Below are 12,906 nucleotides of genomic sequence, written 5' to 3'. Positions count from 1 at the left end.
CATGATTGAATTGCGAAAATGCGACGAATCCCTGATTGAATTTAGAAAAACTTCCTGATTGAATTGAGAAAATGCAACAAATTCCTGACGACGCTGTGTAATTTGATTGACATCACAAAATATTCTTAATATTAGGAGTGGCGCAAGAACAGTGAGAGAGAGAGAGAGAGAGAGAGAGAGAGAGTATTTCATTGACTTATATGAATAATTTCTTCATTCCTTGCCTTTGGGAAGAAGTAACTTACAAGAGGGAAAAGCCAGCCTCAGAGAAGCTGGTCATTGGACCCAAATGGTATAATATCAAACAACGCTTCAGTGGGAAAATCACTCGGTAAGATGAAGTGGTTACTCATTTAAAATATCAAACTGGTGAGTCTGTTTTGTAGGTTCTTGCAAATGTCGCAAACCTTTCCAAGCCACGTCCAAGTAAATTTTCAAGAAATGGTTGAAGCGCCTGGAGGATTCACATCAGAAATCAAAGTAATGATGGATTACTACATCCCCACCGTAAAGTAAACAACATTGCAATTGAAAAACATCTCTACATTTTTTAACTGACTTGAATCTGGATTAGGGTCTCCGGACTGGAGAATGCATAATAACTTAAGCAGAGTTAGAATACTTACTGATGCCACTGGAGACAGAATTGGCGGAACTTCATATGACACCGTTAGCTGCAATTGAAAATTGATAAGAGCAATATGAGCAATGCAATGTGAAAAATGAGAAGCAAAAATGGCCTTTTCCTAGATATGGGAAGCCTGGAACAGGAAACCCTGTCAACGGGAATTATTTTGCATTTTACCAATCCAATTAAGATGCGTTAATGCCGTTCAATTGATGGCCAAGGAATGAGGACAAGTTGTAAAACAATCAAATTGACGACGACTAATCACCCCTCGCGAGGCACCAATTGGATGGCTTGATCAGACCAAGTGAATAAAGATGTATAACACTAAAAAATAAGAATTGCAAAAAATTGAAGTTCAATATATGACAGGAACCTCACTTCTACTAAGCATGATGAAGGACCTTTCGGATAGAACCTAACAGCACCTCTGCGGATACAATAAGTAAAACAGTTTATCAAGATTACAGTATCAATATAAAGCAAAGGAAAGCGTCTGCTTCATTTGCATACAACATACAATCACTAGTTAAACATTATATTTGTGCATGTTGTCGGTTTGTAACCTCAATGACATGAGCATCATTTTGTTTGTCATACACTACAGAGTGGCTTCCAGACAATTCAAAACAAGATATATCGAACATTTTTCACTGTTTTCTCAATTACTCATTTGCATCCTATGAAATGCAGCTTCCACTTAAGATGATGAAAGACTAAGATCCTGTCCTTTAGTTGTGCTAGGGATTGAACCGCTAAGCTTCTAGTTTTCTATGTACCAACACAGAAACCTCATATATGACTAAAATTTTATGGGTACTTGTTTTTACTTGTCGAGTTATCATATTTTCCATGATAAATCTTAAACAATGACTAACATATAAGCTCTAGGATGACAGTGTACAAGTACTGCTGTTAGATAAATCCCGGTAACTGTAGGTACAAATGCTTCATTTAAAGTAAAGACGACAAGAACCACACTTATAGTTTGAGCAAAAACGCTACTAAAGTACACAGCTTCTGCTAAAATATCTCATCTTCTGACCTGTTAGGAAGCCCTTCTAGAGATCTCCAGTGGATTTTCTGATTTGGTGTAGGCTGCATGAAGTTTTTGCAGAGAGTGAGAAAGGGGTTATTGTAATGACACATCGAACTCAGCTCTTACAGTAGATGAAGGAATTATGCAAGGAAAAACAGATTTTTAAGTAAAATGTAAATCTTACCTGCATATTCCGAGCAAGCCATGAGAATTCAATATTACGACCAAAAGCTTTATACTTCAGTGACCATCGTGATAGGTCAGGCTGGTCTTCCAATATCTGTTTTTATATACCATATCAAATATCAATCTTTCAAAATGTGACGAAAACAAATCAAGTATCAATCTTTGAAAAATGAAAAAACTGAATCTGTAATCGGCCAACTTGAAATCATATCCGCTGCAACATTTTACTCTCAACTCTTGAGGAATCAGATCAGAGCAAATAAATTATTCCCTCACAATTAGACAACTTTAACAACAAAATATAGGCTGGGAAAGTATTGATACAAGTGATTATATCTCAATTCTCAAGTAGGCACTGACAAGAAAATCAAATTTGCTTTGAATATCATCTAAAGAGTAGTAGGAGAGTAGTTTAGCACCTTCACGGTTGAAATAAAAGGCATCCAACGGGGAATCGCCTCACGATCAGAGTAACAATCATATGCAACGGAAATAGGCACATCAATTTCCATCTTTACTCTGCATTTGATCACATTGTCTAGTAATCAGTAGCAGTAAGTAAGGCTTTGATCACAAACATGCTACACCTCACTCCAAGAACTAGTTCACATTCTTTATGGTTTTGCATTGTACTATAAAACTATTCCGAAAAAAAGATTAAGCATCGTAGGAATTCCCAAACATAAGAAACAGTTTCACTGTTTCATTACATATTGAATCAATAACAACTTGCTAATGGAGCAACGGGCTTGTAACTCAGTTGGTTAAGAGCACTTAACCCGAGTCCCGACGTCCACGATCCTAGGTTCGATTCCCCCCTCCCCACTGTTGCTTGTACAAATAAAAAAACAAATAACAATTTGCTAATGTATAATCTGCCCAAGTAACCAAAACATAATTCCACATATTAATCCATGTTACCAAATACCAATCGAACTACTTTCTGATAGCCATAATACTCAAATTGGCCAGCAAGAAAATAAATAAATAAATGAAAAATCTGGGAAGTTACTTGCAGTCCTGCCATTGCATAACGACGGGGGAAGTACTTCTGAATCCAGTGAGGACGGAGCTCCGCCTGAAAGACCCACATGGGATCTTGAAGGAGAAGTCGCCGAGAGAAGACGGCGGCGGTGGTCTGAGAGAAGAGCTTCTCCAAATGGGTACGTGGGTGAGACTGCCGGGACAGTTCGGGCCGGAAATGTAGACTGATGCTACAGCAGTTGCAGAAGCACAAGACATGGTCAAACAAACAAAAGAGTTAACGTTTTTTCGGTCGAAAAATTATAAAAGCAGAAAACACGGCGAAACCGAAAGGCAACTAACGAGTTACTCGAGTCAACTCAGAAGACTGAACACCACAAAATCACGATGACAGAGCCACCTCACCTGTCCGAGTTACCCACCTCTCTTCTCTGGGTTTGTTGTTGCCACGGGACTCCAATTAGATGTGGGCCTGATTCAATCCAGCGAAAGGCCCTGTACCCAACAGCATCTAAGGCCCCTTAGCCAGTGGTATTTTTTGCGTTGACAAGTTGAAGTTACAAATTAAACAAATGATTCACTTATGAGCAGTTCGTAACTATTTCGTTTTCAATTTTAATTTTCTTACTATAAACTGAAATTTTGATGGTTAACTACTTTATTATTTATTAAAATTGTTATCAAACGAACCCTTATATATTTATTACTTACTAATAAGTGAATGTTTTTTTATTTTATATTCAAGCGTTGATCTTGGTTGTGTCAAGCAAATCTATGACTAACGATGTTGATCGAGCTCAATTGCCTTTGATTCAGCGAATTCTCGGTTTCTTTATCCTTGTACTTTCAACATCCTTATGATCTCTTCTACAACATTTTTTGGACTAAATACTTTGGTTTTTTTACTTTTACATCAACCTCGCGTATTCCATGTTCATCCCTAAAAAATAAGAAGTAGAGGAAGACAAGTCGCTCAAAAGAAGCCAAGGAGAGTCAAATAAAAAAACTTTCTCCCATTCTCTATTCAATTTTCAAATCAATAGCCTACATAATTCCTCATTTTTCCATATAAAGACAACCTCTTTCACAGTCGCATATATCATTTCCCAAAGGATATGCCATTTATTTAAGACCCCCAAGGATGTATTGTGTTTGACAATAAAACTGATCAAGGCCTTCTCGACGATAAACGGCAATGACAGTGTGGCCAATCATACAATCGTTAGTTGTTGTCGGAATATCTACGAAACGAAAATTTGCTCCATCTTCTATTCAATCTTTATGTGGGGTTTTAGAAAATAAGTTAAAAATCTTATGGAGACTATAGTCATTTCATATTTATGTACATAAAATTGTTATTAGCACTAAAAAATTCTTATTTTGTACTTCAAACTATTTTTATTTATAAAAAAACATACTTTTGTGAGAAGCGCAAAATGAAATTTTTAAAGTCAAGTTTATAAGGAGTGAATGACAATAGTGTATTCTTGTAAATCTTGTTTTGAATTATTTAATTTAAAATGAGCTTAAAATTTTGAACTTTAAGCTTAAGGTAAACTTTATGATGATAGATGAATAAATGTTTGTATCATGTATATGATCAACCTCAAAGTTACCGAGTATCGACCACCTGTAAAGCACCATGAACCTGTTGAATTTTCGCTGGGGCACCCTTACCAAAATCACACAAAACTAACCCCAAACAGGTGGGAGGCCACGACATGTGGTAGTCACTTACTAGTTATCCCTTAACCAATAGAAGATTTCCCTCCAACTTGAAAATCAATCACGATATGACAAGTGACAACACAATATTAACCCTATTCAATCCCACATTGACTAGCTCATCAAAGTTTCACCAACTTCACTTCTAAAAAGAGGAAACTTCTACTCCCTTCTAAAAGTAACCATTGATTACTAATCTTCATGATAGTATCAATAAACACGCCCATGTGGCGTCCAAAATATACATTACTAACTTAAGCATCAAAGGCTCTTAGCCAGTACCACACATGTGTCCTTTGTACCTGCTCTCCTTAGCTTGCAAATCACTTAGTCATTCTACCCTTGAGCGAAGCACTCCTGTGAAGGTCAACTTCACTACACCGTATGCTAATTCGATTTTTGGGCACATCAACCAATAATAAATTTTTATGCATATTTAAATATGAATCGTATCATTTAGTGTGATAGGTCTTAAGTTTAAATATTAGCGAATTTAATTATTTTACCTCTTTCCAAAGTCCACTAGAAGAATAAAATGCAGCTGTAAGGTTCAACTACCATAACGCTTTTAAGTGATTTGAAGCATATAATCCCTTCAAGAGAATTAACTAAGGTGACTATTTTTTCTTTATCTGCACTAAGATGGAGATTACCTTGTATATATGTCATGGATGGTTTCCCCCCTCTCCCAAAAAAAGGGGATTAGTTGGTGGCATTGCCACTGCAGTTCACCTTTTATGGGGTTGGGAAGAGTTACAAAGGCATTTCAGCCTCCTCCTGGTCACCATTGTGCAATTAACTAGCACTAGGAATCGAACCATGGACGTGCCGTGTGGAATACGGACTTGAAATTTATCTCCAAACATTGGGTCACCCAGTGGTGATTATGTCATGGATGGCTTTGAGTTGAAACATTTTTATAAAATTATTATTTTACCCCTTTCCACTAGAAGAATAAAATGCAGCTGTACGGTTGACTACGTTAGTGCTTCAAGTGATTTGAAGCATCTAATCCCTTCAAGAGAATTATCTGAGATGACTATTTTTTTTTTTCTGCACTAAGATGGAGATTACCTTGTATGTCATGGATGGCTTTGAGTTGTAGCATTTGTTTTCTATAAACTATTATATTTTGGGTAATGTATCAATTACAAAGTAGGGTTGTAGCATTGTTGGAGGGAACCTTGGACATTTATGCGTGCAAATCATATTTCATGGAACTTTCCATGAACCTCTGAGACACAGACACTGCTCTTAGTTTTGACCAAAAGTTCCTACAAAGTAATGTATCTTTTGTGGATTTACTCCACGTTCTCTTGATTCTTAATTATATACTTGCATGATTTTCTTTGGTAAAATTCCACTTAATCCATTACACAGTCTTTTTCTAGTCAAACTTTTGACTGCGTTTGTTATTTCTGTTTTTGATTATTCCATTATGTAGAATAATTCCGTCATCTTTGTTTGTCTCAGCCTCTCAGGTAGTGGTTTTTGAGGTATAATTAAGAATCTGTGCTGGTTCTTGTTGGCCTTTCTTCCTTCTAGTCTGTATTAGGGATCCGTTGGCAACAGAGAATAATAGTACTATTTTTTAAATTATATTTTCACAACCTAATAGCTAGCTCTTTTGTCCATTATAGGGAATAATAATCCTCCGTTGTGCCCTCTTGTCATAAGAAGAAACATGGGAATGCACTCTTCTCACAGTAAAGTGCCCGGACTGGTTATACTGCTGGATTAAAACTAATCAGGCTATGTCACTTGTAACATATATACGAGAAGGAAGTTGTTATTGGCACTCAAAATGTGTCATTATGCACTATTCTTATTAATACAAAGTTTCTAGTTTAATTTATAAAGTTTAGAGTGCATAATAAATTTTTTGGATCTAAGTGAAATGCCAAATAAATATATACTATATGTACATGAAAATCGATAAATCTCACTGTAGATGAGTATATAATTTAAAATGCCTGTAATGATGCCCCACATGAGGTGATAAAACTTGGCCTGCATTAAGAGTCAGTTTGCAAGGATTCAAAATTGTTTCTAGCATAGTTGGAAGAAATGTTTCTGGGGTATGGAAACACTTTTTAGTACTTTATGTGAAAACACTTTATTTGATTCTTTAAGAAACACTTTCAAATGCATTTTCAAACAAAAACACTTCTCACATAATAGAAAATGCTTTCTATAAAGTGCGGTCCCCAACTAAAAAAAATTAAAGAACACCAAAAAATTGTCAGATGGCTACATTGCCTGAAAATACTACTATCTTGTCGAACTTAATTCTACTGAGTCACAAGAAGTGTATTTATAAATAAATAATTCTGAAACAAACAAGAAAGTGTTGTAAACTTTTCTAGTTTAAGTGTGATTGTGTAAATTCTAGATTAGATTGGATTCTAGTTATCCTTTCCTATTACATCTTGTATTGAAACAATCCAGAAGAATGTAGTATAATCGTTTGAGTGAGTATTTGACTAGTCAGGGATATGTGAACAACGAACCATGCCCTTATGTGTTCATTAAGAAGTCACATTCTGGATTTGCGATTGTTGCATTATATGTCAATGACATGAACCTTATCGGAACTCCTGAAGAGCTCGTGAGAACTGCTGCATACCTGAAGTTGGAATTTGAGATGAAAGATCTAGGTAAGACTCGATATTGTCTCGGTCTTGAGATAAAGCATTGTTCTGATGGAATTCTAGTACATTAATCGAACTACACCTAGAAGGTGTTGCGCCGCTTTAATGAGAATAAAGTGAAGCCTTCGAGTACTCCTACGGTCGTTCAATCGCTAGATGCAAAACGAGATCCCTTCGGTCCGAAGGAGGATGATAAAGAGATTTTGGAGCCTGAAGTTCCTTATTTAAGTGCGATAGGTGCTTTATTGTATTTAGCTCAATGCACTAGACCCGACATCTCCTTCGCTATTAATCTTTTGGCAAGATACAGTAATGCACAAAGACGCAGACACTGGACTGGCGTTAAAGATATCTTCAGTTACCTTAAGGGTACTACGGATTTGGGATTGTTCTATCCCTATGGATCCTTGAGTGATGCCGCACCCCTTATTTCTCAAGTCAATTCTCGCCTTGTTGGTTATGCCGACGCAGGATACTTATCTGATCCGCACAAGGTGCCTTCTCAAACAGGTTATGTCTTTACTGTTGGAGGCACTGTAATCTCTTGGAGGTCAACTAAACAAACCTTAGTTGCCATTTCGTCTAACCATGTTGAAATTCTCGCCTTACATGAAGGAACTCGGGAATGCTTTTGGTTGAGAGAAATAGTGGGCCATATTCGAAACTTCTGTGATCTCTATCCTGCCGTTGATGTCCTGACGATGATCTTTGAAGACAATGCAACATGTATCGAACAACTCAAGAAGGGTTACATCAAATGAGACAACACCAAACACATTGTGCCGAAATTCTTCTTTTCACATCAACAACAAGAGCATAAGAAGATTGAAGTCAAGCAAATCCGTTCATAAGACAATTTGGCAGACCTCTTCACCAAATCACTGCCAAAGACGATGTTTCAAAAGCTTCTTCATGGAATTGGTATGCATAAACTTTCTGAGTTGTAACATTGCTATTTCTCTTTGGAATTGTGTCAAACTCAGGGGGAGTATCTTGAAGATACTTGCTTGATCTTAATGCACTCTTTTCCCTACGATTAGGAGCATTTTTCCCACTGGGTTTTTGCTACCTAACTAGGTTTTAATGAGGCACCCACCTTGGGCTGGTCATATCCCTAATGACGTCCCGTAGACGTTTCTTTTGACTTTGCATTTCTTGCGCATTTTTCCTTAAACTATGAATTTTGTCCCTTCTCGGGTTTTTGCCATAGCCTTAGAGTTTTTTTAGTGAGACTCATTTACTTATGCAAGTTCCTATCTTATTGAGAATAAGTGTTGTTCCTTAGAATCAGTGCCGACGAGTCGACTTCCTTAACTTCTGCATGATGCTAAATCTACCTTGAGTATTTACACACTCAAGGGGGAGTGTTGTAAACTTTCCTAGTTTAAGTGTGATTGTGTAAATCCTAGATTATATTGGATTCTACTATAAATAAAGGTACTATGTAGGAGGGGAAAACAATTCTACAAACACATCTCTCTCACTCTCTCTTCTCCTTGCTGTCGGCCCTCTTAACCCTGTCAGACAAAATAAGCTACAACAGAAAGCATATTTTTTTTTTCTTTTTGATAAAAATTTAATTAAAAGCATAGACTAGCCATGGTTAGTTTAATAGATGCGACCCAATTCTAGAAGGGGTAATGCTATACCAAGGTTACGGGTGAGTAAAAATAGACTCGAAAAACACTCTAACACTAGTAGAAAATATAGTACAATCTAACTTGAATAGACAACATACGAACACCCCTAACATAAGAGTCAACCAAGGTTAGGGGTGAGTAGAAATAGACTTGAAAAACAATCTAAACCTAATATAGTACAATCTAACCTGAATAGACAACATACCAACACCCTAACATAAGAGTAAACCAATTGCTAACTAGTTAAGTTTTCCAACATATTTATCAATAACCGTAAGCATAATGAACTTTAGTACTATCTATAGGGCTTATGGAGTCATGATGAAGGTATACAACACATAGAGTTCATAGTGAAAGCTAAATTAAACACCCAACCATTTTTTCAACCCTATGCATTAAGTTTGTTTAACATCTCCAATGGGTATGTCGATTTTTTTTTGTCAAATTCAGTATATTCTAATCAATATGTTAGTTATTATTTTATATCATATAGGACCCATATTAAAATAAATGAACAGTAAAACCAATTTTAAAAATTTAATATTCAAGTGGATGATGAGAACTATGAGTTAAAATTAAATAAAATTGCAATTGAAGGTAGAAGCAACAACTTCAAACATTACTCCGAATTCAGATCACCTAAAAGACTATTAGGGTGGGGCAATATTTATGGTCAAAAGTGACTAGTCAGCATTCCACATAAGATTTAAAGATGCTTTAAATCCACATACATATACCATATCGTATTTTCTGGTCAAACGAAATCCATATACATTAAAAAATTTGGCGAACTATGGAGTACGGACGAATGACATGGGATTTATGGTGCATACTACAAACAGTATACATGCATGATAGTTTCTAGAGGAAGAAGTTAATTGGTAGGTCATCCCAATGCTTTCTTTTTTTTATTTAACATTTAGTTCTCCTGAAAATTTGTCTATCACGTTCTCTTCACATGTACAAATCATATATAATAAGGCCTTCAAATAGCATAAATAAAATAATGTATAGAAATGGATAATAGAAAACTACCACTAGTTAGACCATCTCCAACCCTGGGCTAAAAGCCAAATTACCCCCCCCAAACACTCTCAAACCCATGCTAAAATTTTAGGCTAAATGCCAAATGCTATTTCTGGGCCAAATACCCCCCCAGCTTTCCCCCCGGGCTAAATGCGAAATGTTTATCGGAATTTAATTTTTTTTAGATTAAAATGTTCATAAAATTAATTTACAATAATCTACATATTTATTTAAAAAAAATTGATTTAAGAAAAAAATTTAGGCTAATTTCATTCTTTAATAATTCCGGGCTAAAATTTTAGGGTAGAAGGGTTGGAGCAGAAAAGATGTTTCTGGGCTAAAAGCTAAATTTTCCGGACTAAAAAATTTAGCTTTTAGCCCAGGAGATGGTCTTAGAACCATAAAGGAACAAGAAAAAAACCCAAGCTAGTTTCAGAAATTTAGAAGTTCATACGCGTGAGAATTAGATGGGTGCAAAGGTCAAAGGGTCAACTTCAGATTAAATGTATATAAACAAGAATGAAGGATTTGTATGTTTGTGCCATGGAAGATGTCTCTCTCTCTCTCTCTCTCTCTCTCACTAGAATTATTAATACTAATTTATTGTAACTTTCAGTCTTGAGTCTTGAGCGCGTTCTATCACAGGCACAGTAGATATGCTCACTTTTTTCTTATTTGGTAATTTATTCGGTCCAATCCTATTTTTCAGTCTTCTCTCTCATCTATATATAAACCCTTCTCATGAATTGTAATCCCCAAGGAAATCCTAACAAGGTCAACTAATTAGTTTCTGTACCCTGCACACTAAATCCCAAACTAATCCGTATTCTTTGTCTTCCAACTCAAACCAGACAAAAGGAAATGGATACTAGTAACGTACATGATCAGATGAAATCAGCAGGTTATGGCTCATTAGCAGCAGCAGCAGCTCCTGATCAACCAATTGAAGAAGGACTGGGCTTAAGAACAGGTCCATGGACAGCCGAGGAGGACTCCATTCTCATCGATTACGTCAACCTTCACGGTGAAGGCCGCTGGAATTCCTTGGCTCGTCATGCAGGTACGTAATTCTCTTCCAGACTCTTTCAAGACTGTGAAGAAAAATACCAATATACCAATAACTAGTTTACTTAGTCATGTAGTTGTCGTATGTATTGTCTACCATGTCTTCCTTCTAATCCTTTGAATAAATAGAATTCAATGTTAATTATTTTGGAATGTAAGTTACATGCATCATATAGCTTAAACTAATATATAGTTTCCAATACTTAATTTTTGAAGTTCTTGGGAAGACTTATGCCTTGGCCAACTCCGATCACTATGATTTTGGACAAAGTACTAATATGATAATACTTAGTCAGGTCTGAAACGAACTGGAAAAAGCTGCAGATTAAGGTGGTTAAACTACTTGCGACCAAGCGTTCGACGTGGAAACATAACTCTCCAAGAACAGCTTATAATTCTTGAACTTCATTCATGCTGGGGTAACAGGTACATATACATATACATATGCAGATACATATACATGTATGTCGTTGTTCCTAATCTTCTGTGTGTGTTGTCTTTAATGGCACAATCATATAATTAGGTGGTCCAAGATAGCCGAATACTTGCCCGGTAGAACAGACAATGAGATAAAGAACTATTGGAGAACAAGAGTGCAAAAGCAAGCAAAACAGCTCAAGTGTGATGTTAACAGCAAACAATTTCAAGACGCCATGCGTTACGTATGGATTCCCCGTTTAATTGAACGGATCGGGGGCTTGCCTGAATCTCTACCAGATCAACCCAGGACCTGTACCACTACGACATCCGAGTCTGAGTACTGGGTTGACACTAATTTCGTGCCCAAAACCTCTGGCGGTACTTCATCAGACTCATATGATCAGGTTCAAGCTTGTTCAATTCCCACCGACCGCACTAGCAGTGGTGATGAATTCATGACTTATCCATGCAGCGGTCAATATGGTTCAGAAAACGGGTCGGGTTATAGTCAAAATGGTATAAATTCAGATATTCATGACTTTGAGCAAATTGATTATTGTTCAACCGGTGGGGACACATCAGTGGAGAATTTGTGGAATGAAGAGAATATATGGTTCTTGCAACAGCAGCTTAGTGATGGCTAATATTGAATTGATGGAAGGATCGAGCAGCCACGACGACTAGTTGCTTACGTAACGCATGGGTGAGGCCATGACGTTATAAAGCAGTGAAATAGACTCTTCCAAAATTGGACAAACTTTTGTTGCACGGACACAAAAAGATACCTATTCTTAAAGCATAGGAAGACCATGAAATTTTTTTTCCTTTTCCTTTTTGTTTTGAGTTAAGGTAAATTTTATGTAGATGTGGCTGCCCAGTTTTAGTAACTATATATAAAGGAATTAATCTTGTGTAGTCAGATTATGGCCAAGTTTATGTTCATTTTTCTCGAAAAAAATAGATTTTATTAATTAAATACGAATTAATACATTAGCATCCACTGCCAAAATGTTGGATAGCCACTCTGAAATCTCTTACGACCATGACCTTCCCCTCTAATAAGAAATGAGATCAGAGATGATGGAATATTTCTCTCTCGTGTCATATACTCCCTCACCCGCTGTCCGTCCGTCGCAACTCTCTTTCCATCACGGTTGAGATCACATTTTTGATATTGTGATTGCTTCTGCATCGACGGTCGCCTCTCTCCTTGCTCCATATCATCCAAAATCTCTCACCGTCACTGACCGAACCCAAACAGATATTTTGATGGACCATTTTGTCTCAGTAGCGATACTAGGTGGTTTGTGTTGGTGTTGCGATTTGGACAACTAACTCGCTCGTGAATTCATTGAGCTGAGATTATACAAACCGTCCTAGTCTTTTTGTTTCCTGATTAGGAGGTTTTTCATGGCAGGGTAAAAACGATGCCGCTTTGTAGCTTGTACACCTGTATGTTTGTAACCATCATTTTATATGTTAAACGGAAGCATTATTGGTCTGTTTTAAAGTTTGTAGAGGTTCACATGGCTGCACTATATG

At 36.7% G+C, this 12,906-nt stretch overlaps 3 protein-coding genes across 5 annotated transcripts; 2 read left to right on the top strand and 1 right to left on the bottom strand.

Annotated features, from left to right (window-relative positions):
• Positions 1-169: 169 nt before the first annotated feature.
• Positions 170-3,274, bottom strand: LOC139187993 (uncharacterized). 3 transcript variants are annotated; one of them, XM_070804752.1, is made up of 8 exons: positions 3,180-3,274; positions 2,866-3,067; positions 2,273-2,372; positions 1,852-1,947; positions 1,674-1,726; positions 1,010-1,058; positions 627-674; positions 170-454 (listed from the first exon to the last, which is right to left on the bottom strand). In XM_070804752.1, exons 2-8 carry the CDS (start codon positions 2,883-2,885, stop codon positions 362-364), a joined length of 459 nt encoding a protein of 152 aa, XP_070660853.1. In that variant the 5' UTR covers positions 2,886-3,067; positions 3,180-3,274; the 3' UTR covers positions 170-361. The 3 variants fall into 3 exon arrangements, with proteins under 3 accessions (XP_070660853.1, XP_070660854.1, XP_070660851.1); XM_070804753.1 differs by having other exon boundaries at positions 3,187-3,243; XM_070804750.1 differs by lacking the exon at positions 3,180-3,274 and having other exon boundaries at positions 2,866-3,173.
• A 3,866-nt stretch (positions 3,275-7,140) lies between these two features.
• LOC139187926 (secreted RxLR effector protein 161-like) lies at positions 7,141-7,974 on the top strand. The gene is made up of 2 exons (XM_070804551.1): positions 7,141-7,219; positions 7,469-7,974. The coding sequence occupies exons 1-2, from the start codon at positions 7,141-7,143 to the stop codon at positions 7,972-7,974; spliced, it is 585 nt and encodes a 194-aa protein (XP_070660652.1).
• Positions 7,975-10,636: 2,662 nt separating this feature from the next.
• LOC103411849 (transcription factor MYB108-like) lies at positions 10,637-12,283 on the top strand. The gene is made up of 3 exons (XM_008350464.4): positions 10,637-10,939; positions 11,241-11,370; positions 11,468-12,283. Exons 1-3 carry the CDS (start codon positions 10,741-10,743, stop codon positions 12,006-12,008), a joined length of 870 nt encoding a protein of 289 aa, XP_008348686.4. The 5' UTR covers positions 10,637-10,740; the 3' UTR covers positions 12,009-12,283.
• Positions 12,284-12,906: the final 623 nt, after the last annotated feature.

This window comes from Malus domestica, chromosome 09 (assembly GCF_042453785.1).
Source record: "Malus domestica chromosome 09, GDT2T_hap1".
NCBI lineage: Eukaryota > Viridiplantae > Streptophyta > Magnoliopsida > Rosales > Rosaceae > Malus > Malus domestica.
The sequence above is the reverse complement of the archived record's forward strand: the minus strand, read 5'-3'. Positions and strand labels throughout refer to the sequence as shown.

Coding starts and splice junctions, on each gene's coding strand:
- LOC139187993 (XM_070804750.1), bottom strand. CDS start 3,095: ATGTCTTGTGCTTCTGCAACTGCTGTAGCATCAGTCTACATTTCCGGC. Junction 1,948..2,272: donor CTTTTATTTCAACCGTGAAG/GTGCTAAACTAC, acceptor ATATAAAAACAG/ATATTGGAAGACCAGCCTGA. Junction 1,059..1,673: donor CTAGAAGGGCTTCCTAACAG/GTCAGAAGATGA, acceptor TTGTATCCGCAG/AGGTGCTGTTAGGTTCTATC.
- LOC139187926 (XM_070804551.1), top strand. CDS start 7,141: ATGAACCTTATCGGAACTCCTGAAGAGCTCGTGAGAACTGCTGCATAC. Junction 7,220..7,468: donor ATTTGAGATGAAAGATCTAG/GTAAGACTCGAT, acceptor TATTGTATTTAG/CTCAATGCACTAGACCCGAC.
- LOC103411849 (XM_008350464.4), top strand. CDS start 10,741: ATGGATACTAGTAACGTACATGATCAGATGAAATCAGCAGGTTATGGC. Junction 10,940..11,240: donor TTCCTTGGCTCGTCATGCAG/GTACGTAATTCT, acceptor ATACTTAGTCAG/GTCTGAAACGAACTGGAAAA. Junction 11,371..11,467: donor CATTCATGCTGGGGTAACAG/GTACATATACAT, acceptor TCATATAATTAG/GTGGTCCAAGATAGCCGAAT.